The 25,778-nt window shown below is 42.7% G+C and overlaps 1 protein-coding gene across 6 annotated transcripts in view; it reads left to right on the top strand.

Moving 5' to 3' along the window:
* SH3KBP1 (SH3 domain containing kinase binding protein 1) overlaps window positions 1-25,778 on the top strand; it is a gene marked incomplete at its 3' end in the record, with an annotated part of 239,082 nt that overhangs the window by 203,458 nt on the left and 9,846 nt on the right. For all 6 annotated transcript variants that reach the window (XM_080719051.1, XM_080719048.1, XM_080719050.1 and 3 more), the window contains one exon: window positions 21,675-21,784. In XM_080719051.1, coding sequence (XP_080575177.1) covers window positions 21,675-21,784 — 110 coding nt within the window. The remainder of the gene's footprint in view (window positions 1-21,674; window positions 21,785-25,778) is intronic.

Below are 25,778 nucleotides of genomic sequence, written 5' to 3'. Positions count from 1 at the left end.
GGAAATATTGGGTGTATTGACGGGCAGGGTAAGTCTACATTTTAAGCCAGGGTGACTGGTCGACAAACTGTTGGCGAAGGTGCTGTTGGATGTAACACAGAGAGGTGTTCTTCCACTTCCACACACAGAGCCTTATGTCTTCCTTGTTAAGTCTATTGGCTTTTAAAGCCAGGCACCATAAGGCATGCCTGTAATCCCAGTACTTGAGAAGTTTAGACTGTAGGATCGCAGATTCAAGGTCAGCCTCGGCAATTTAGAGAGGCCCTCAGCAACTTCAGGTAGACCCTGTTTCAAAATTTAAAAAATACAAAGGACTGGAGGTATAGCTCAGAAATAGAATATCCCTGGTTTCAATCTCCAGGAGCCCCCATTCTCTCCCACACACACACTTGCATTGACTTTTGACCCTCACTTTCTTTGAGTCTGAAGATACCCAAGGTGGTTTCACCAAAATATGAACAGCATGTTTGTCACCCTGTCCAGTTAGTTTGGAAATATTGGGTGTATTGACAGGCAGGGTAAGTCTACAGAAGCTTTTCCTACTGTGGAACCTAAGTACCACCTGTGTGTATTTGGGAGCCCAGTAGAATGATGCTGAGATTTGGTTCTTTCATTTTGCCACAAAGGCATTAATCTCAGATGACTATAATTCCTTAGGTGAACAACTTAATGTATATATTATTTGTATTGCAAGAAATGCTGATTGGCAGGTATATGATCAACCAGTACATACTTGAATACTTACTACTTAAATGCAAGGCTGCCTGGATACCAAGGCTCTCACACATAGACCCTGCCTTCTATGGGCATTTGATCTGTTTGTACTACAAGACAGCAAAATGAGATAACACTGGAGATCTGTATAAATGAAGCCTGAGTGAGTTGAGCATGGCAATCCCAAGTACTTGTGGCTGAGGCAGGAGGATCACAGGTTCAAGACCAGCCTCAATAACTTAGCAAGATCTTTCTGCAACTTAGCAAGATCCTGTTTCAATTTTTAAAAGAGAGGGGGGCTTCAGGTTTAGCTCAGAGGTAAAATGTTCTGGGTTTGATCCCCCATGCTAAAAACAAACAGAAGACTAAATCATAGAAAGTAATGATGATCAAAAGAAAGGATGTTCCCTGGGGCCAGAGGGCTAAAACAGCTCCTCAACGGGACAGTTGTATTTATCCCTTATCCATACCTTAAAGTTGGATTTTCTTAGGAGGTGGAGGTGGCCAGGGAAATCACAAGGGGAGTGCTGACAGCTATACATAGAATAGCCTGGCTGCGGTAGAGGGTTTGTCCCTGGGAAGGAAGGAAGTTGACCTGGAAGTGTAATCAGGGACCAGACTGAGTTGAGGGTGATGGATTTGTAATTTACTCTATAGGCAATGGGAACCATTGATGGTTGATGCTGAAGAAATGACATGGTCAGATCTTAAAATGAAGATAATAGCGGGCATGGTGGTAGATGCCTGTAATTCCTTTACTTGGGAAGCTGAGACAGGATGATCTCAAGGTCTGAGTTCAGCCTCAGCAACTTAGCAAGACCCTCTGCAACTCACCAAGACCCTGTTTCAACATAAAAAAAATAAAATAGGGCTCAGAGATAGAATGCCTCTGGGTTCAACCTCCAGTACCCCCCCCCCAAAAAAAAATTGTATAAATACTGGAGTTTGTGGAGCTAATCAGATGAAGTAAAGCTGGGTGTCAAGGAGTCAGGTTATTTGATAGGTGAAATGAGATGTAGAGTAAGTCAGAATTAATCTGCTCACAAAAGGATTGGGGAAGAAGGGGTAGATGTTGAAGCAGCAATACAGGAGATTTATTGCTAGGCGTTAGTAACAGATTGGGTAGGAGCAGAGACTAAGAGAAACATTTGTTAGTTTTGAGGTCTTTAGCTAGTCAGATGACCAGGATCAAAATGGCATGGGTAGAAATGAGCATGTCAGAAGAAGGAGCTGGTTTGGAGGGAAAGGTGATGGATTTGGTTGAGCATGGGACTCAGATTTAGCCAGACTTCCCCACGTCAGGGCTGGTTAGGGCCTAAAAGTAGAGATCCAGGGCTCTAGAGGCTGGCAGAGGTTGGAGGTATGAATAGGAGCTCCCCAGAAACAGTGGCAGGAGGGGATATAGCATTGGCATTGGCACAACTGAATATCAGGGCTGAATCTGTTGCTTCTAGGCTGGGAGATCTGTAATTTATACAGACCCCCTCGAGCTTCTACTTTCTTATCTATAAATGCTAACATCATTTTTTTTGCAATACTAGAGATCGAACTCATGGGCATTCTATCTGTGAACTACACCTCTAACCCTTTTTTATTTTGTTTAAAAACAGGATCTCACTAAGTTGCTGAGGGCATTACTAAGTTGCAGGAGCTGGCTGTTGACTCTGCGATCCTCCCATCTCAGCCTCCCAAGTACTGGGATTACAGGTGTGCACCACAATACTTAGCCGTAAATGCTAACATCTTGATTAGATTGTCTTATCTTTCAGAATTATGTTTAAACATTTGGTGGGTTGAAAATACTGAACTGCTTATGATTAATGTTGTCTGCTTAGAAGTGACTATTGGGTCAGAAGAATTTTTTTAAAAAACTTACCATAAGAAGATGAGCCCAGGGTTGAAGAACAAACTCTAGCAAATTCTACATTTAAGGGCAAAGTATGCCAGGCACTGTGGCACATACTTGTAATCCTAATTCTTGGGAGACTGAGATAGGAGGATAACAGATTTGAGGACAGCCTCAGCAATTTATCAGAACCATTTTCCTTTTTAAAATTTTGTATTGGTGCATTATATTCATACATCATATTGGGGTAAAAAAAACTTGTGTGTACATACCAGTACACATCACTGATTTAACCCCTACCCAATTCCCACCCCATTCCCTCATGTTCTGTCCTTCCCTTGTTTGGCTTAGTAATTGACTTCGATATGTTTAAGTACATTGTGTGTTTTAGAGATTTTCCTCTTCCCCTCTCCTTTCTCCTCCTTTAGGTTGCCTTGTTTGCTCCTCTATAAGATTTCCTTTTTCATCTAGAGTTCCTCCTATGACCCATTTCTCCCTAACTCTCACATATTAGGGAAAGCATATGCTTTCTTATTTATTTGTGACTGACTAATCTCACTTAGCATAATGTCCTCCATTTCCATCCATTTCCCTGAAAATGATGTAATTGAGTTTTTTTTTTTGATGGCTGAGTAAAATTCCATTGTGTACATATCCCACAGTTTTGTAATCCATTCATCTGTTGATGGACATCTTGGCTGGTTCCACAGTCTGGCTATGGTGAATTGTGCAGCTATGAACATAGATACACATGCATTAGTTTGGTAGTTTGGTTTCTTTTCTTTTGGGTAGATACCCAACAGTGGTATTGCTGGATCAAATGGTAGGTGTGTTCCCATTCTTCTGAGGATTCTCCATACTGTTTTCCAAAGTGGTTGCACTAATTTGCAATCCCACCAACAATGTCTTAGAGTTCCCACTTCTCCACATCCTCGCCAGCATCTGTTGTTGTTTGTGTTTTGAATGATGGCCATTCTAGTTGGAGTTAGGTGAAATCTCAGGGTAGTTTTGATTTGCATCTCTCTGATTGCCAGTGATGTTGAGCATTTTTTCATGCATTTATTGGCCATTTGAATTTCTTCTTTTGTGAAGTATCTATTTAGTTCGTTTGCTCATTTTGTTATTGGATGCTTTGTTTTCTTAGTGTTGAGTTTCTTGAGTTCACTCTATATAGTCCTCTATCTGTGTTGTAGGTGGCAAAAATCTCCTCCCATTCTGTTGGTTCTCGATTGAGGTTCTTGATAGTTTCCTTTGCTGAACAGAAGCTCTTCAGTTTCATACAATCCCATGTATTAATTCTTTTAATTTGTTGTGCCTTTGGGGTCTTGTTGAGGAAATGTTTATCTGTGCCTATGTGTTGTAGTGTTGGACCTATGCCCTCTTCAAGGAGCTCCAAGGTCTCTGGTTTGATTTCCAAGTCTTCAATCCATCTTGAATTGACTCTTGTGCAGGGTGAGAAAGTGGGATTCATTTCCAATTTTCTGCATATGGTTAACCAGTTTTGCCAACACCATTTGTTGAACAGGCTATCTTTTTTCCAGTGTATGTTTTTGGCCCCTTTGTAAAATACCAATTGGCTGAAAGTGTGTGGACTTGTTTCTGTGTGGTCTTCTATTCTGCTCCATTGGTCTATGTATCTGTTTTTTTGTGTGTGTGTGCCAGTACCATGCTGTTTTTATTACAATGGCTTTGTATAGTTTAAAGTCAGGTATTGTGATTCCTCCTGCGTGGTTTTTGTTGCTGAGAACTACCTTGGCTATTCTGGGCCTTTTGTTATTCCAGATAAATTTAAGGACTGATTTTTCTATGTCTGTGAGGAATGATCTTGGTAGTTTAATGGGCATTGCTTTAAATCTGTAGATCACTTTTGGAAGGATGGCCATTTTAATGATATTTATTCTGCCAATCCATGAACATGGGAGATCCTTCCATCTTCTAAGATCTTCTTCAATTTCTTTTTTCAGTGTTTTATAATTTTCTTTGTAGAGATCTTTTACCTCCTTGGTCAAGTTTATTCCTAAGTATTTTATTTTTTTGTGGGAGATCTTGAGTGGAAGTGTTTTCTGAATTTCTTTTTCAGTGGATTTATGGTTGGTGTACAGGAAAGCTTCTGATTTTTAAAGATTGATTTTGTATCCAGATACTTTGCTAAATTTGTTGATCAGTTCTATAAGCCTTTTGGTTGATTTTGTTGGTTTTTCTAAATATAGTATTATGTCATCTGCAAATAGTGAAAGTTTGAGTTCTTCTTTGCCTATTTGTACTCCTCTGATTTCCCTTCCTTGCCTTATTGCTCTGGCTAGAGTCTCTAGTACTATATTGAAGAGAAGTGGTGATAATGCACATCCTTGTCTTGTTCGTGTTTTTAGGGGGAATTCTTGAAGTTTTCCCCCATCTAATATGATGTTGGCAGTAGGCTTATTGTAGATTGCCTTAATAATGTTGAGATATGTTCCTTCTATTCCAATTCTCTGCAGTGTTTTTATCATAAATGAATGTTGAATTTTGTCAAATGCTTTTTCAGCGTCTATTGAAACGATCATGTGATTTTTGTCCTTGGTTCTGTTATGGTGAATTACATGGATTGATTTTTGTATGCTGAACCAGCCTTGCATCCCTGGGATGAACCCTACCTGGTCATGGTGTATGATTTTCTTTATGTGGTTTTGAATGCGTGTTGCTAGTATTTTGTTTAATAGTTTTGCATCCAAGTTCATCAGAGATCCCTTTTTCAAAAGAAAATAAAAATATGTAAATAGCTGGTGGTGTGTTTTGGAGGTAGAATGCCCCAGGGTTAAATCTCCAGCACCCGCTCCAAAAAACGTAGGATAACAGGATAGAATATGAGAATATTGCAACATTACAGTGGCCAAGGGAACATTTGATTTTAAGCAGAACATCTTTAGGCCCAAAGGCAGAAATACTTTTTGTAGGTAGATCAGTCAAGGAGAAAAGGACATTGCAGAGGTGGGCAGCTCTCTTTGGGGTTGCTTTTGTAGCCTTTATTCACTGCTTTGAATCAAAGAGAAAATTATTTATACCAGAATGTTTTGTTAGTGATTCAGACAATTGAAGCTGTCCAATGTGGATCACAAGTGAATAGCATAATACAGCCCTGAAAACCATTAGGAACCGTCAGTGTTAACTATAAATAAATCTGTGTTTCCTCTTAATAAAGCTGTAATTTAAAATTATTATAATATTAAATTAGAGCACATGGCTTTTCAGATCTCGTGTGGGCAGCTCCCCACATCTGTCAACCAGCAGTCATTTAGAATGAACTCAATTGGTTTAAACTAAGTTGTTGATGTCAGTTTGAGATATTGTTTGTATCAAGTGACACAGCCATATTTCAAGGAACATAATAGGAAACATGGACGAGCTCCAGCATGGGCCTCTGCATGAATAGAAATGAAAATTAAATCGTCCAGTTTTATCTTGCTGGTGGAAGAAATGGAAGAATCTCTTTTCCGATTGAATGGGAGATTATAGGCCGTGAAGTCAAGTGCCATAGCATTTACTTTCATTACGCCATATACGTAGTTCCCATCACACGGCAGGACTTACTTTCAGTACTATGGAGAGGTTTTCCTTTACTTTCCCACTTAAGCCCATCACATTGGGCCCCAATGTGGAAAGTGGCCTACAGACTAAGCCACCTTGGTACACCTAATTTACTTGGAGAACATTTTTCTTATTCCTCCTTGGTGCTTGGCACCTTAGTTTGGACTGTTTGTTGTTTTTCCCACTTTATTCAAGTCTCCTCCTTTTCCTATTTCTTTCTCTCACTTTCTCTCTCTCTCTCTCTCTCTCTCTCTCTCTCTCTCTCTCTCCCTCTCCCTCTCCCTCTCCCTCTCCCTCTCCCTCTCCTCTCTATACTAGAGATTGAACTCAGCAGCATTCTACCTCTGAGCTATACCCCAACGATTAATTTTTGCTTTGAAACAGGGTTTCATTAGGTTGCGGAGAGTCTTGCTAAAGTGCCGAGGCTGTCCTTGAGCCTCCATCCTTTTCAGATCTCGTGTGGGCAGCTCCCTACATCTTCAGCCAGCAGTTATTTAGAATGGTCTAAACTAAGTTGTTATCTTGGCCTCTCGGTACTGGGATTATAGGCAGGCGCCACCATGCCCAGCTTGCCCTTCCCATTTCTATTCTTTATGCCAACACCACCTCCTCTTTTCTTTCAGGGTTATTTTTTCTTTTTATACCTGGGGGCATTCTACCTCTGAGTACATTCTCAGCCCTGTTTTATTTTTTATTTTGAAACAGGGTCTTGCTAGGTTGCTGAGGGCCTAAGTTGCTGAGACTGTCCTTGAACCCGTTGGTCCTGCTGTCTCAGCTTCCCATGTACCAGGATTACATGTGTATGCCCCCTTGTCTGGCTCTACCCCCTCTTTTCTTTTCTTTTTTTAACATTTTTATTATTATTTTTTATTGGTGCATTATATTCATACAACTTATTGGGGTAAAAAACTTGTGTGTACAAACATGTCCTCATCGCTGATTTAACCCCTACCCAAATACCACCCCATTCCCTCCCCGTCCCTCCCTTCCTTGCTTGACTTAGTGATTGACTTCGATATGTTTAAGTACATTGTGTGCTTTAGAGATTTTTCTCTTCCCCCTCCTTTCTCTTCCTTTAGGTTATCTTGTTTGCTCCTCTTTTCTCCCTAACTCTCACATATTAGGGAAAGCATCTGATTTCTTATTTTTTGTGACTGACTAATCTCACTTAGCATAATGTCCTCCAGTTCCATCCATTTCCCTGGAAATGACGTAATTGAGTTTTTTTTGATGGCTGAGTAAAATTCCATTGTGTACATATCCCACAGTTTTGTAATCCATTCATCTGTTGATGGACATCTTGGCTGGTTCCACAGTCTGGCTATGGTGAATTGTGCAGCTATGAACAGAGATACACATGCATTAGTTTGCTAGTCTGGTTTCTTTTCTTTTGTCTACCCCCTCTTTTCTTGAGGAAGCAAATATCTTTCCTTCATTTTCAACTTGACCCACGCAGCCCACTTCACACTGTAGTGCATTTGGGGGTGGGGGGGCAGACAAGAGTTGCTACCCTTAACATTGGACTTGGAGCATAAACGTATTACAGAAGACCCAAAGGCTAACTTCAACTTGTCCTCAGATCTCTTCTGAATGCCTAGAGACTATGATTTTTTTTTTTGGACCAGGAAATAGAAAAGTACTTCTCTACACCCTTGGAATTCTATTAGGAGACAAGTGATTTGGGATCGATTGGAAAGGTTCTCAAACTGGATTGTGATGATAGTTGTACAACTCTGTAATTATTCTAACCATTAATAACTTGTACACTTAAAGTGGATAATTTTAGGATATATAAATTATATCTCAGTAAAATCGTTAAAAAGAGATGGGTGTGGTAGTACACGCCTGTCATCCCAGTACTTGGGAGGCTGAAACAAGAGGATTGCAAGTTCAAGGCTAGCCTCAACAACTTATCAAGACCCACAGCAACTTAATGAGAGCCTGTTTCAAAATAAAAAAGAAAGGGCTGGGGGGGTATAGATCAGAGGTTGAATGTCCCTAGAATCAATCCCCAGTAGCAAAATTGAAAAATGAAAAAAAAGAAGGAAAGAAAGAAAGAAAGAAAGAAAGAAAAGCAGGTAAGTTGGGCCGGGTTAATCTGCAACTAAAAAGCAGAGTTGGGGTTGTACCTAGTTAAGCCCAGTCTTCCAGCGCAGGAGGTTGGTCTGTATCAGCAGTTCTCACCTGCTCTCCTCATTGGTGACATGTTTGGTTTGGTGACATTTTTGGTTGTCACATCATAAGAGTGAGGATGCTGCTGATTGATAGTGAATAGATGCTCATGAACGCCCAGCAGTGCATAGGGCGGCCCCATAAAAACCAAGGAATGACCTCGTGCCAAACATCCATAGCGCAGTTTGAGAAATCCTGCCCTGTGTCCAGATATTGATGGGAAATTGGAAACAGCTGGTCTGATAACACATTTCCCCCACATACACCTAAAGTGCAGTCTGGTGTTCCCTGAAGTGGCCTAACTTTCTTAGAATTTCTACTAAAAACTATTATGAAAAAATTACCAGAAGCTGGGCGTGGCGGTGCATGCCTGTGATGGCAGTGCATGAAAGACAGGAAGATGGCAGGTTTGAGGCCAGCCTCGGCAACTTAGCGACACTCTCAGCAACTTAGTGAGATTCTGTTTCTAAATGAAATAATAGTAGTAGTAATAGTAATATCAGAGATTTGGAAGCCAGTGACTACATATACAAAAGAGTAAATATATTTGAAGTAATTAATTTAGACAGTAACCAGAGACATGGCTGTGACCTTGGGGAAAGGGCTCTTCCTCTAGTTTGTGGCAAGGTACTTGCCCTCGAAATGGTGATACAATTTGAACCTGATTTTCACAACAAAAGAGTATTTGAAATTATATATTCTCCACTGATTTAATAGCTGTTGTTTAAATAGATATTAAAGAACAACACACATAAAATGTGATAAATGCTAAACTCTAAATCTATATTCAGTATAGTAAAGCTGTACAGGATGTGTACAAAACAATTTAATAGTGACCATTCATAGAAATTTTGTTATACCAATACCAAATCGGTGTAAACAAGGGATTAAATTCTTAGCTTATCTTACAGTTTCTGCTCTTTAGTTTAAGGAATTATTTCTAGGGGTTTCTTAGACAGATTTAAAGGGAAATCTTACAGCCCCTCTTTTTGGATTGTTGGTTTCTCTATCCTGTTTAATTATAGAATATTGATCCAGGTGTGATGCTACATGCCTGTAATCCTAGGACATAGGAGTCGGAGACAGGAAGATCACAGGTTTAAGGACAGCACATAGTAACTTAGCAAGGCCCTATTTTAAAATAAAAAGCAAAGCTGAATGTGATAGTTCATACCTGAAATCCCAGTACTTGGGAGGCTGAGACAGGAAGATCACAAGTTTGAGGCCAGCCTCAGCAACATGGTAAGACCCTCAGCGAGTTAGAGGCTTAAGTGAATCTACCTGCTGAGATCCTTTTCAGCCTTAACAGTACAGATTTGGAGGTATACCTCGTGGATTTCAAGTGGTCTGCATTCAACAAGGATACCTCCATAAGAAGTCTCTATGTCCACCTTGTACTCCACAGAGCTGAAAACGAATGTGGAAGCCAGAAGGGAACAGGTGATACTCAGCACTAAGATTGCACAGGCATTTATTTGGCTTGGGCCACTCTCTGCCCACTGGCTACGGCCTCATGGATTGGCAGAGCCCGGCTATGGCTTCTGTTTTACTTGCAAATATCCTGAGGGCATATACGATCTGCCAGAAAATCATACTCAGATGCTCCTTTGTCGTACTACAGCCATATGGACAACCTATCATTTATTACGCATTTTTAGTATGATGATCACTTTCTGAAGTGAACTGTCAAAATCCTCCTCTAGCCATGAACTCTGATGGCACAGCCTGGAAACCTTGGCCAAGGTTCGCAGGCTGCTAACTTTGATTCATGAAATGAGAAAAGTGATTAGCAGTTGGGAGTGAGGTTGGTGGGCACCATTAAAAAGGAAATTGGACACCGGGCGTGGTGGCGCACGCTTGTCATCCCCGCGCTTGGGAGGCGGAGACAGGAGGAGCGCGCGGGTTCGAGGCCAGCCGCCCGCGCTGGCTTAGGAGACCCTGTTTCCAAATAAAAATGTAAAAATAGGTCTGGGAGTGTAGCCCGGAGGTAGAAGGGCTTCCAGGAACCCCAGTACCACCAAAAATTAAAAAAAAAGGAAATTGGATCTGGTGGTGACAGGCTAAGGCTAAGGGGGACTCCGTAGGGCATCCTGAAGTGGAGCCAAAAGAAGCCTGCTTACACACCTTTGCAGTAATCTATAGTGCCAACCTCTTCACCGGCCAGGCCAGAGTCCTTTCTCCCTGAGCTTCATGCTCCTTGGCGAAAATTTACACAAAGTCCTTTGATTGGGGCATTCCTACGTGATGTGTGTATGTGTGTGCGCGCACATGCGCACGTGCATATGTATCTTACTAGAGACTGAACCCAGGACATTCTACCTCCAAGCTACATGACCAGCCCCTTTGAAAATGTTTCATTTGGAAACAGGGTCGTACTGAGTTGTCACTATGATGCTGAAGCTGTCCTCAAACCCGTAATGCTTCTATCTCAGCTTTACGATTGTTGGGATTCCAGGCGTGTACCACCATGCGCAGCTCATGGCTAATTTTTAATTTGCTTCTTAAGCTTTTTTTTTTAATGCCATATCCTTATTAGTAAGGTTACGATCTACAAAAGTTTAAAAATGGAAGAGATTTAGCTTAATGGAAAACCTAACTTGGTGGCTTTTTCTAAGTGCTTTATAGATTGGCAATAACTTTAGCATGAACACATACCAGTTCTTGGGGGCAGTGTTTGAAAACCATGGGTAACAGAGGGACTCGGGTGTTGAAGTAGAGCTCAGCTGAAAACTCATTGTACCATTAGCAGCTTGCCTTGGTTTTTTTTTTTTTTTTTTTTTTTAAATGGGGATAGAATTGCTTGTACTTTCCTTAAGTCTATCATGGAGTACCAGGCTTAGTGGTGCATGCCTATAATTTCAGTACTTGGGAAGCTGAGACAGAAGGATCGCATGTTCAAGGCTGGCCTCAGCAATGTAGCTAGACTCTCGGCAATCTAGTAGAATCCCGTTTCAAACAAAAGTATTTTTTAAACAGCACTGGTGGTAGCTCAGAGGTAGAATGCCTGAGGTTTAATCCCTAGTAACACACACACACACACACCAGTCATGGAGGACTGGAGTATAGCTCAGTGATGTATGCAAAAGGCCCTGGGTTCCATCCCCCAAGTCACCCTCACGCACACATGCGCGCGCGCGCGCACACACACACACACACACACACACACACACACAAAGACTCTAATAAATCAGTCATGGAAATTCAGGGTTGTTAGATTAGTGGTATTGAGGATTGAACTTCAAGGCATTCTACCCCCAGGCTTCACCCCTAGCCCTATTTTATTTTTTTTACTTTGAGACATTTTCTTACTACGCTGCTGAAGGGTCTCACTGTGTTACTGAAACTGTTCTCCAACCCGCAATCCTCCTGCCTCTGCATGCTAAGTACTGGGATTACAGGTTTGCACCACCATGCCCAGCTGACATGTCAGATTTTTAAGAACACTTAAAATACATTTTATTCTAGTCTTCTTTCTTCCCCTAAGTTTTCCAGCTCAGTAGGAGCTCATCTAGTTATCACGGCGAGGCACAGAAGCCTGCCAGCCTTTGGCAGTGACTGGGAAGGCTCTGTACTTTCAGGGGTACGAGGAGTGCTCTGGGCCTCCGGGTAGGAGCTCTTTCCTCCTCGAGCTTTATGACCAGCATAATTTGAACACACCATTACATTTCTCTGGTTCTTGGGATGTTTTGTCTTTTCTCTTTGTTTCCTTCTGGTGCTAGAGATTGAAGTCAGCGTCTCCCGCATGCTCGGTAAGCGCCCGACTGCCGACTCTGCCTGCGGCCCTGGGTCTTCCTTCTTCATCTTTCAACCCAAGGCTTGAATGACATGACTGCAGGAGGCCCGCTCCGGCCTCGCCATTGGCGTTTCTCTGACTCTGTTCCTTTTAGCTGTGTTTTGTCCATGTCAGGGAAACTGCCTCGGAATCTTCATTAAGATTAAGTGGCTTATTCTTTTTTCTGCACTTCATGCTCACTGCAGTTTTATTCATAATAGTGAATATGGAAATAACTCATATATCCATTGATAGATAAATAAACTTTATTTATTTTTTGGTGGTCCTGGGGGTAGAACCCAGAGGCTTTCTACCTCCGGGCTATACTCCCAGACCTATTTTCTATTTTATTCGGAAACAGGGTCTCACTAAGTTGCTGAGAGCCTCACTCAGTAGCTGAGGCTGGCTTCGAACCTGTCCCAGCCTCCCAAGCGCGGGGATTACAAGCGTGCGCCACCGTGCCTGGCAATAAACTTTAAAATAAGATATAAGCCCAGCATCATAGTGCACACCTGTAATCCCAGTATTTGGGAGGCTGAGACAGGAGGATCGCAGGTTCAAGGACAGCCTCAGCAATGTAGTGACATTCTCTTTTTTAATTTTTTATTGGTGCATTATATTCATACATCATATTGGGGTAAAAAAAAAAACTTGCGTGTACATACATGTACACATCACCGATTTATCCCCTACCCAATTCCCACCCCATTCCCTCCCTGTCCCTCCTTCCCTTGCTTGGCTTAGTGGTTGACTTCGATATTGTAGTGAGATTCTTAGCAACCTAGTGAGACCCTGTTTCAAAACAAAACAAAACCCAAAATATATAAAAAGAGCTGAAGTGTAATTTAGAGATAGAATGCCGCTGGATTGAATCCCTAGGAACACACACACACACACACACACACACACACACACTTGCTGGAATCAAGGATCATGGCACACACCCATCATCCTAGTACTTTGGAGGCTGAGACAAGAGGATCACGGATTCAGGACCAGCCTTAGCAACTTAGTGAAATAAAAAATAAAATAGAGTAGGAATATAGCCCAGTGGTAGAACACCCCTGAGTTCAACTCTTAGTACCACCAAAAAAACAATCATTCTTTCCTTCTTTTTTCCTGTGGTACTAGAAATGGAACTCAGGGGCTTTATACCTCTAAGCTATACCCCCTGCCCTATTTTTTATTCTTTATTTTGAAACAGGGTCCCACTAAGTTGTGGAGGGCCTCACTAAGTAGCTGAGGCTGTCTGCAAACCGCGATCCTTTGGTTTCAGCCTCCCGAATGCTGGGATTACAAGCGTGCGCCACCACACCTGGCCTCAAAAAAACAATAATTCTTAATGATGCTTGACTGAGTTTTGGTGCATAACTCACAAGGAGGTAAGAGAACTGAATGATAACAAGGTTCTTTCCGTCACTCTTTATGTAAACAAAGTTTCTTGGCACGTACATCTATCTCTAAACTGAAAAATAGTAATAGAGCTGATTCAAAACTATCTGATTCTGGTATTAATTAGTAATCATCTACATACACACATGTGTGAAGTGTTTGTGAAGAAATCCAAATAAAATTCAACTTTTTCATGCTTATAATGATAAAGACGTGTATGAGCCAGGTGTGGTGATGCACGTCTATAATCCCAGTACTTGGAAGGCTGACACAGGAGGATCGCAGGTTCAAGGCCAGCCTCTACAACTTATTGAGACCCTGTTCAAAAATAAAATAGGGCAAAAAAAAAGAAAGAAAAATAAATAAATAAATAAATAAAATAGGGCTAGGGTATAGCTTGGAGGTAGAATGCCTCTGGATTCAATCCCCAATCCCCCCAGAAAATGGTGTGGTATGTAGGTATACATATGTTTTGGCCATTTGTATACTGTTCGTAATTTTAGTAACTTGAGCCAGAAGGAAAAGGATTTTTTTACACTTAGAGCCTTATGATTTATAAAAGAGAAAAATCATAAAATTCTATTTATGTACATTTTCATAGCAGAAGAAGATGGAAAAGTAATTAACAAAAACTTGAAAGCATATTGCATTAGAGTAAAATTCAGGAGTGCATGGTAGAAATATGAATTCAAGGAGAAAAGGAATGATGTAAAGTTTCCAGTTGTTAAAATCTCACATTTTTTAAATGGATGGGAGTGGTGATTAAATTGCCGTGGTGGCTGGGCATACTGGCACATGCCTGAAATCCCAGGACTTGGGAAACGGAGACAGGAAAATCACAGGCCCGAGCCCAGCCTCGGCCAGCGTGTGAGACCTCGGCAACTTAGCAAGAGCCTGTTTTGAAATAAAAAGCGCTGGCGACGGACAGCCTCGGCGCTTTCTGGTAGTGATGCCGAGTGAGCTCCGTAACCTCTAACCCTCTAGCGCATCCTCTGTGGAAAAGAGCAGTGTCCCCGCCGCATGAGGCTCTTTTGGAGGGATGAGATGAAGGTGTTTGTGTGTCAAACAGAGTAGCAGGGTGGTCAGCATACAGGGCTCAAGACGTGTTTCCTCTGGGCAGCTGCTCTCTTGCAAACATCATTCCTGGATTATAAATGCGAGCACAGCAGCCCTTGTCCTCTCTCCTGCACGTTTTGAAGGGCGTGTTTTCCTACATGCTCTAATCATTGCGGATCTTTCCTTTGGAGGCTCAGCTACCGTAGGTGTTTCTTTGAGCCCTGTTAAAGGGCCCGTCTTTATGATCTGCACAGATTCCCACACTAGTGCAGTGACTTATGCACATGAGGAGGTTTCCTTCTTCTGTTCAGAGTGTCTTAGGATGCTGCTTCGTTACAGAGCCAGCACCTGCAGCTCTGTAGGTTGGGAGTTTTCTTATCTTAAATCTTAAAATAAGGAGGTGGAACTCCGTGGGCATGGTGGTGCACATCTGCCATCCTACTATTTGGGAGGCTGAGATAGGAGGATCGCAGGTTTGAGGCCAGCCTCGGCAACATAGAAAGACCCTCAGAAATTTACTGACACCTTATTTAGAAATAAATATAGTAAAGAGGTTTGGTGGTATAGCTCAGAGGTGGAATAACCCTAGGCTCAATTCAATCCCCAATACCACACACAGAAAAGGGGGGATTAATCTAATTCCTACCCTTTTTCTTAGATCCCTGTTCTCAAATCCCACAGCTCCATTAATAGTGTATGAAAACAAACACCTATCTGTTTGATTTGAAAGGGTGTTCAAATTATCTCTCATTTACAAGAGAATAACCCTGTGAAGCTGACGGCTCAGACAATTCTCTCTTTTTTAATGGTGGAAAAACTAAAGCCTAGAAAGGTTGTTTGTTGATTTATTTGATAATAATTTATTGAACACTCGCCGCAAGCCAGGAATGACATCAGACCTGGGAAGACAGAGATAAAAGTCACAGCTTCTTTCCTGGCTGGTGGATAAGACAGATGAATCAATAAGGAATGTTATCACAGAGCACTAGATACTGAGATCGAAGTGATGGGAGATTGGCAGAGCACTCAGCCCAGGCCTTCGGATGCATTCTGGGTCCTTGGCATGGAAGGAATTCAATAGAGAGAACCGCACGGGTAGGCACTTTGCACCTCTCTCCTTGGTGACGGCATTAGGGCGGTGAGGGGCTTAAAGGGAGAAATTATACGTCAGGTGTGGTGGTGCATACCTGTCAATCCGTACTTAGGCTGAGAGAGGACGATCGCAGATTCGAAGCCAGCCTCTGCAACTTAGCAAGACCCTGTTTCAAAATTTTAAAACATAAGCCGGGCGTGGTGGCGCACGCTTGTCATCCCCGCGCTTGGGAGGCGGAGACAGGAGGATCGCGCAGGTTCGAAGCCAGCCGCGCGTGCTGGCTTAGGAGACCCTGTTTCCAAATAAAAATTTAAAAATAGGTCTGGGAGTGTAGCCCGGAGGTAGAAGGGCTTCCAGAAACCTCAGTACCACCAAAAAAAATTTTTTTAAATAATAAAAATTCTCAGGGGTGTAGCTTGTATCCCCTAGGTTCAATCCTCAGAGTATACACACACACACACACACACACACACACACACACACACACAGAGTGAGAAATGTATTACAGTGGCTCAAGGCAAGAAATTCCAGAAGCTTTGATGATCTATAAAACGGGACGTGGAGAAAGGACGGCTTCCAGAACTCTCAGGAGGTTAGTGATGTTGCCAGGCTTCCAATGTAGCGGACTCCCAGGCCAGGGCTCTTTCTCTAGCCTGAGCAGCACACTCTACACACACAGAGCCCACTAAGAGGCCCCGCACAGGCCCATCGCTGACAGCCGGCCGCGCCGTTGGTCCTCGGCGTCTTCTGTAGCTAAGCCTTAGGTCACCTGCGCTCACTACTGCCGTTCCTCCCATCCATGAAAAACGAGGCTGCATTTTCTAATTGAACTAAATAGGGCGTGACCGAAGTTCATGGAAAATGGGCAGTAGCTCGCGCCATGAAGAGTCCAGGGCCCTTTCCAAGCTGGCTCCAGCGGGTCCAACGTGAATGATCCCCGTATGTCTGCGGAGGGTCCATCTTCCAGCGATCGCAGAAAGCCAAGCGCCTCTCATCCTGACGGAACTTGAAAAAGACCCCAGCTCTTGCTAGTTGAATGGTTTTGGACTGGCTCGTGGGCATTAAAGCCTTTTTCTACGAGGAGGAAATATTCCCAACCAGGCTGAGAAAGCTCCGATCGAGTTTCAACTAGATTCATTTCCAAACCACCATGAAAATGGGGACATTTTCTTCACACCACAGTGCGTTAGTCATGGAAATTCTGCCTTAATCGCAGCTCACATGGCCGCGGGCCTGAGGAGCGTGCTCGGGGCTACCGAAGAGTTACGTGACAGAACTGAAGAGTCTGTCCCTTTGCCATCAGAAAGCAGAAGTCATTCACGGTTGATGGTCTGTGGAAACATACCAGGGTAACCCGAGGTTCTGTTTTTAGCATGTGACCTCATACTTGGCACATCTTTTTTTTTGAGGGGGGGGCGCCGAAGATTGAACTGTTAGGCGAGTTCTCTACCCCTGAGCTACTACTACTCCAGCCCACATCTTGTGTTCATTTGGGGTTGGGGTGGTGCTGGGGATTGAACCCAAGGCATTCTACCTCTGAGCTACACTCCCAGCTCTTTTTTATGTTTTTATTTTGAAACGGGGTATCACTAAATTGTGGAAGGCCTTGCTAAATCGCTGAGGCTGGCCTCAAGCCTGTGATCCTCCCGTCTCAGCCTCCCAAGTGCTGGGATTACAAGCGTGTGCCACCATACCCAGCTTCACATTGTTTTCTTTATGGCAGTTTGGCTTGGTTGCTGTTTCCAAATAGTGCTCCTTTGTAAGCTAAAATTGTAGAAAGATAAACTTGGCTGAAATTGTACATTAAGTGGTTAAGAACAGCTTCCCCTGAGGGACTCTGACCGTCCTCTTACTCTCCAGTGACAGAGATGAGGCAGTCTCCTTGGCCATCTGTTGTGGAGGTGCTTACTGAGTGTGGCCAGGCTCCAACATGTACAGGTCTATTCAGTGCAGACCTCGCCAATAAAATGAGTGAGCCGGCCGAGCGTCTGCAGCCAAGGCACAGAGCGTGGCCTTCTGCTCCTCTAGTCCCCTCAGTCCACTACGAGCCACCTGCATTAGCGACATTCCTGGACCGACAGATTTTCCCTTCGAATAGTGTGTTCACTCATTTACTTGTTCCTTATTAACAGAATATCAAGGCATTTTGTCCCCAAGAAATATATTAGACTTTGAGAAAACACAAAGGTAAGTTCCTGTTCCTACTGGGTGCAGTGGCACATTCTTGTCATCCCAGTATTTGGGAGGCCCGGACAGGAGGACAGCAGTTTGGAGGCCAATCTCAATAATTAGCCCAAACCCTGTTTCAAAATAGAAAATAAAATAGGACTGGAGGTTTAGCTTGATGGTAGAAAGCCCGTGGGTACAATCACCAGTATCACGAAAAGTAAACAATAATAATAATAAATAAAAATAGGGCTGGATAGGGTAGTTCCGATGGAGGTAGAATACTCCTTGGTTCAATCCTCAGTACCACACACACACACACACACACAAAATAAAATAAAAACCTTCCTTATCACTCCCTCCCCTGAGCCCCAGCCTCTGCTAGAGCAGTGCTTCTCACCTTGCCGCATACTCTTGTCACCTGGGGAGACCAAAACCTGCTCCTGCCCAGGCTGCACCCCAGAACAACTGAGTCCTGCCCAGGGTGGGATCCGGGCAGAAGGTGCTTTTGAATCGTCTAGGTAAATGCCATGCGCAGCCAGGGCAGAGAGCCGCAGTTACCCATTAACCGGCCTTCATTTGTTCTTTAAAAGCCTTACCTTGCTCAAGGTTTGCCTTCAGAACTTGTTTTAGTTTCCTGGACAGGACACTAATCTACGCTGTCCAGCTCAGCCCCCGGAGTTCCCAACCCAAGGTCCTCAGTGATGGCCGGTCCGTCGGAACTTTGAGCAACCTTCAGGCCTGCCTCCTCTGCCGGCTCCCCGCGCAGCGCCCGCTCCCCGCACGCCCTGTCCTCTGTACGTCTCTCCTGACTTCCTCTGTCCTCTGCCGTGGCCCTGACTCCTCTCTCGAGGACAGTCACATGGAAAAGTACACATGGAGATGTTTGTGCAATACTTTTATACAATACTTTCGTATAGGACGGGGTGATTTGGAGACCGATTATCCAGCAACGGGGGGGGGGGGCAACTAAAAATAATGAACGACGGCGCCATAGATTATGCAAAGATCAAAATCAGTATGAACCTAGGGGCATTCTACCACGGAACCAACACCCTCAGCTCCTTTTGGTTTTATTTCGTATTATTTTGTGGTACTGGGAATTGAACCCAGGGACATTTTGCCTTGGAGCTATACCTTCAGCCCTATTTTTAATGTTTTATTTTAAAACAGGGTCTCACTAAGTTGCTGAGACTGGCCTCAACCCTGTCATCTTCCTCAGTCTCCCAAATATTGGGATTATAGGCATGAGCCACCATGCCTGGCTTATGAAGAGTTTTTAGAGACATGGCATATGAGGTTAAGTGAAACATGCAGAATGCTGTGCTATATATAATATGATCTATAGTGTCTATTTTTTAAAGGACTGAAGGAAAATATATGGAAATACTAACTATTGTTCCAGTGTGATAAGATTATATTTGACTTTCTTTTATTGTTACAATTTCACATTTTATTTATTTGGAGTAAACTGAGAATTGAATCCAGGGGTGCCCTGCCTTCAAACTACATCCCCAGAACGACACCCCCAGCCCTATTTCATTTTTTATTTTAAAACAGGCTCTTGCTAAGTTGCAGAGGCTGGCCTTGAACCTGAAATCCTCTTGCCTCCGCCTCCCAAGTACTAGGAGGATAATATATGTGCACCACCAAGCCCAGCTACCCCCAACCTTTCTTTATTTTTTTTTAATTTTAGCTCAGTGTGGTGCCACATGCCTGTAATCCCATTACTTGGGAGGCTGAGACAGGAGGATCATAGATTTAAGAACAGTCTCAGGAAATTAGTGAGACTCTCAACAACCTAGTGAGACCCTGTGTCAAAACAAAAAATACAAAGGTCTGGGGTTGTAGCTCAGAGGTAGAATACCCCTGATTTCAATCCCCAAAGTATTTTTTTATTTGAAATGGGGTCTCGTTATGTTTCTGGGGGTCTCATTATGTTGATGAGGCTGGCTTCAAACCTACAATTCTCCTGTCTTAGCCTCCCAAGTACTATAATTACAGGCATGGGCCACTGTGCCCAGCTTCACATTCTAAAGACAATATGCATTGAGAATATATTTCTCTGATTACTCTTGTAATCAGAAACTGACTTAAAAAGATGAAGGAAGCCGGGCGTGGTGGCGCACGCTTGTAATCCCAGCATTTGGGAGGCTGAGACAGGAGGATTGTGTTTTGCAGACAGCCTCGGCTAATTAGTAGGGCCCTTTGCAACTCAATGAGACCCTGTTTCCAAAACAAAGAATAAAAAATAGGACTGAGGGTATAGCTTGGAGGTAGAATGCCCCTGGGGTCCATCCCCAGTACTGCAAAAAAAAAGAAAAGAAAAGAAAAGATTGAGGAGACGTTAATGTTAGATCCTAGCTTTCTGCATCAGTTGGACTGTGTGAAGGACAATATCCAATTCAGGCAGCATGAAGATAGTGAAGGGCAGCCCTGCTGTGGGCTCTAGAGGAGAGCCTTTACAGAAGTAAGACTGTTGGAAGGGAAGGTCCTGAGAGGGGCCAGCCCAGGGAGCCAGTCTGGAAACGTGCATCCCGGGCGGGGACTGTTGTCCTCCCCTACCAGGATCCTCGTGGCATTCCATGGTTGGAGAGATGACGCCCTTTATGGCCCCCCACTTGGGTGCTGGATGCTAATCACCTCCTGCTTGGTCTCTGAGCATCATTTACGAGTTTTGTGTGTGTGTGTGCATGTGTGCCATCTATACAGATGGTTAGCTTTTGATTATACTTGCCTTGTTCTGATAAAAGGAGTTAATGAGTAATTATTCATTCACCAGGTGCTAGAATAACGTCACTGAATATCATTCCAGGTATAATTTAATGGATTCTTTGGGCCAGCAATGTGTGCTTGGTTTTGCATAGTCTACTAGAGGAAATGGTTTGCGGATAATACCTGCCTGTTCATTAACAGAATTAAGCTGTCACACAACCAGGCCACTTATTATAACCATCAGCGAGATGGTTGTGTGTGGTGCCCTCGCCATTATTTGGGGTATAGTTTTTATATTTTTATTAGTACACTACAATTATACATCACAGTGAGGTTCGGTGTGATACAAATGTACACACACACAGCTCTTGGTATACTTTCCTCCACATACCACCTCTCTACCCTTCCTCCCTCCTGTATATATTAGGAAAAAGGGTAGTAATACCATTATATATTACTAAAACATTGTTTGAGCTATTTTAATAATTCAACTTTATTCGCCTTTGTGTGTGTGGTGCCAGTGATTGAACCCAGGAGCATTCTATCACTGACTCATACCCCTCCCAGTTCTATTTTATTTTTTATTTTGAAACAGGGTCTCACTAAGTTAGTGCTCTCTGGCCTGGAAGCTATGATTTTCCTGTCTCGGCTTTTCAAGTCCTGGGATTACAGGTGTGTGTCACTGTGCCCGGCTAAGACTCTTTTAAATGCCATAACAGAGCCAGCATGATGGCACACATCTGTAATCCCAGCACTTGCAAAGCTAAAACAGGAGGATCGCAGGTTCGAAGATAGCCTCAGCAACCTAGTGAGGCTCTCCACAACTTAGTGAGACCCTGTTTCAAAATTAAAAATAAAAATAGCCCTGGGGGTATAGCTCAGAGGAGATAAAATCCCTGAGTCCAATCCCCATTACCACCAAAATAATTACAGATGTAGCTATTGAAGGGAAAAAGAGCGATCACGTTCGCTAGCTTGTTGAACTGAAAAGGAACTAATCGCTTCATTCACTTGAAATCACCTTTATTAAATGATCAATGGATATAAATGGCCTTTATAAAAGATGAAGTATAATCTGGATGAAAAGGTTGATTATTGAGAAAAAGAGGTTTCTGTGACTGGGTGTGCAAACCTTTTCACCTTCCTGTGTTTCCCCATAAAAATCCATTTTATTTTTGTTTTAGACTTAGAAGGTTTTGACTCCGTGGTATCATCTACTGAGAAACTCAGTCACCCAACCACAAGCAGACCAAAAGCTACGGGGAGGCGGCCTCCGTCTCAATCACTCACATCTGTAAGTGTCACCTCGTCAAGTCTCCTTGCTTCTCTGCAGCTGAAAAGCAGGAAGCACTGGAGATCTAAGCCCAGGACTCTTCTGCGAGTGGCCCGTCCAAGACACCGCAAGAGAGAGAGGCCACAAGATACACTGCCAGCTAAATGTGATTTCAGAGTCTTCTTGAATCCATTCATGTTTCTTTCGATTTGTTCTTTGTTTCTACCAGCAAGACACCACCCCCTCTTCCCACCTTCCTCCTCTCTCTTTCTAGATGCATTCTTGTGTGAACCTGAAATGAAATTGATAGAAAAGGCAGCTGGATATGGTGGCAAAAGCCTGTAATCCCAGTTACTGGGGAGGCTGAGACAGGAAGATCACAGGTTCGAGACCAGCCTTAGTAACTTAGTGAGACCATGTTTCAAAACAAAACTATATATATAAAAGGCTGGAGTGTAGCTCAGTGGTAGAATGCCCCTGGGTTCCATCCCCAGTACTCCAAAAAAGAAGAAGAAGAAGAAGAAGAAGAGGAGGAGGAGGAGGAGGAGAGGGAGAATGGGACTAGTTTAGTCTATAAATGAGACAAAGCTTTGCTAAATAAAAATCTGCCACTATACAACTTTAGGGACTGGCCTTTATCTTCACAGACTCCATCATCTGTGCCCTTCTGTGAAACCCCATGCTGGCCTTCATGTGATTATTTTTAAACCTTCAAGGCAGACACTCATGTAGAAAACACCAATCAGAACACATGTGCCAACCCATAGAAGTTTTTTGTTTGGGTCAATTTGTATAATTTCTTATTCCAAATGTATTACATATTTATTGTACCAAATTTAAATGGTGCAACTCATAAGGAAAGTAATTTCCCTATAATCCTATGCCCAGTACAAAGAGCTATTAGCCTTTTTATTTCCTTAGCTTTTAAATTTGTTTATATATACAAAATTAATTCTTCAAACCTGAAGTGATATAGTACTCATTATTTTGGAAGTTGCTTACCCTCTTATATTGTATACCTTCCTCCCCAGAATGACAAATTTACGGCCTTCTCTTCGACTGCATGAGTATTTGAGTTTATCCTAGTCAGTGTATTATTAGTGGACCTTTATGTTGTTTCCAGTTCTTCTATAAATGACACCCAAGGGTCACTGTAGAAAAATCACGATGCCACTCCAAAATTATTCACTTATGTACAAACTTGCTAAAAGTAGGTCAAAAGGAGATGCATGCTGTCTTTTGCCATAAGTTGTGAATTTCCTCTCTCCACAAAGGTTAAATTTACCTTCCACAAGTAGCATGTTTGTGCATGTATGTGCGCTCGTTCGTGTGTTCACTTGTTCTATCTACTGGTCATCCATCCATCTATCTAGTCTGTCTAGTTCATCTGTCTATCTGTTGCTTTGTCCTTGAAGCTCTAAGGCCTTATAACATCCACCCAGATACACCAAAGAATTAACCTTTTCCAGGTTTCCCAGGCTGCTTCCTCTTCTCACCTCATGACTAATCCCACGTAAGTTATCATCATGTAGAAGAAAAAGAACGCCACTTCGTTTGAGCCTCTTCTCTCATATCTGCTGGACCGGGATGTGTGGTTTGAATTGTCCTGTATTTCCTCTTTGTATGAAACAAATCTAACTTTTGGTTGACACCTTTTTTGAGAGAAAGACTTGAAAATGCGGCTTCCTTTTTCACTCTTCTGTAGAATTCTGTGGCCTTCTTCCTCTCTCCCTCTCCGCACCCCACCCCGACATGCACATCTACACACAATCTGTATCATTGCTTCTTAGCATCTCTACATTTTGAGTTCGAGATCCTCCCTCTTCTGTCTTCTCTACAAATCCTCCACCATTTTTGTTTTCAAGGTCTAGAGAGCCTCATGGCTTCCAGCATTAAATACAGAGGTTCAAATTAGCATCCCCTGCTTGCTCTATGCAGCTCATGTCTGGGAGTTTGTATGTATTGGGGGAACCAAGTAAAGGCATCTCATCTTCACCCCACTTTTTGACTACACGACCGTTCATTTGCTCATTCAGCACTGTGCCAGGTCCCCAGGATACAGCTGGGAATGAGGAGTACAGGTCACGGCCAGCAGGAAGCTCATGACTTAAAACTCGGCATTTTATTGGGAGTTCTTTCATTTGCAGACTTATGGCAGCAGGACACATTGTCCTTTGATGAAGTAGAATGATCGTACTCTCTTCCTGCATCCCCATCCATCCCCACTTGGGTGTGGACGTTAAGTTCCTATTTATTCTTCTTGCAGTTAGCACCTATGAGTTTTTCATAGCAAAATTGAATTAGTAGGCAAGAACATATTTGTAAAACACCACTGCGGGAATGATTGAGGAAATGCACTAGTCATAATTCCACAGCCTGGGCCCACTCGTCCTAATTGAAGCTCTTTGTTTATGTGTATAGGATTTGAAGAGTAAGCTTTGCCTGGCAACTCAAGCAACATAGATTGTATAGGAAGAAATATGCTTTTTGAATAAAATCTCAAAATGAAAGGATTTGGGCATTGCAGGTGGTTAAGCAGTTAAGTGTAGATTAATAAGAAAGCTTGATGGGAGGGGTATTATTTTAGGTAATTGGATTTTCAGATTTAAATGATGATTAGCAAATAAGACCTATTAAAGCAAAATCTTTGCTTAAAAATTCTGTAAAAGAGCTGAGCATGATGGTGCATGTTTATAATCCTTATAAACCTGGGAGGCTGAGAAAGGAGGATTGAAGATTCAAGACCAGCCTCAGCAAGTTAATGAGGCTCTTTGCAACTTAGACCCTGTTTCAAAATAAAAAGGACTGAGGGTGTAAGTTGGAGGGAGAATGCCTCTGGGTTCAATTCTTAACACCAAAATAAATTCCTAAAATATATTAGTTTCTGCCTTAGCAAGTAAACAGAAGAAAATATGTATAAATATGGTTTTCCATAGTGAATTGAAATGGTAATTATAAAGAGGACAATTTTTCTACCACAGGGTTAGAAGACAGAGGGAAGTATGAATATAAACTCACCCAAGGATATTTCTGGAAGATTCTTTATTAAAAATAGATTCTTTGGGGAACTATATATTTGCTTTACTCTAAAATAGGGATATAATTGGGCGTAGTGGCGCACGCTTATAATCCCAGCATTCGGGAGGCTGAGACCAGAGAATCACAGTTCGCAGACAGCCTCAACTATGTAGTGAGGCCCTCTGCAACTCAGTGAGACCCGGTTTCAAAATAAAAAATAAAAAAAATAGGGCGGGGGGTGTAGCTCAGAGGTCGAATGCCCCTGGCTTCCATCCCCAGACCCTCAAAACTAAAATAAAATAGAATAAAGCCGGGCGTGATGGCGCAGGCTTGTAATCCCCACGCTTGGGAGGCAGAGACAGGAGAATCACGCAGCATTGAAGCCAGCTGCGCTGGCTTAAGAGACCCAGTTTCCAATTTTTACAAAATGTAAAATAGGTCTGGGAGTGTAGAAGTGCTTCCAGGAGCCCCAGTACCACCAATAAATAAATAAATAATGTAAATAATATAAATAATAAAATAGGGATATTCTTGTTGGGTGTGGTGGCACATGCCTGTAACCCCAGTACTTGGGAGGCTGAGACAGGAGGATCACAGGTTTTTGCAAGCCTCAGCAATTTAGTGAGAACCTACTTCAAAATTAAAAAAAAAAGATTAAAAGGGGCTGGGGGTATCATTTAGAGGTAGAATTCCCCTCTGCCAAATAAATAAGTAAATGAATAAATAAATAAAGTAAAATTAAATAAGCAGGTCCAGCTCAGGAGTGATTTTTATTCAAATTGATCCCCATTCATCTAGCTTCTTGATATTCAGAATAGTCTTCACAGTGGAGTAGAAAGGGCAGGAATGTCGTCCCACATTTTGTCTAACGACGCTGCATTTATACTTTAGCAAATACAGACTCCAAAATGCACATAAATTGGCAACCATAATGAGAGCAGAGACTTAGCCACAGGTTCCCAGGGAGAGAGCTTGCTACACCAGTGGGTTGGGCTGG

The sequence above is a fragment of the Muscardinus avellanarius genome (genome assembly GCF_963383645.1).
Source record: "Muscardinus avellanarius genome assembly, chromosome: X".
Lineage (NCBI taxonomy): Eukaryota > Metazoa > Chordata > Mammalia > Rodentia > Gliridae > Muscardinus > Muscardinus avellanarius.
This window is presented reverse-complemented; position numbering and strand designations above follow the sequence as displayed.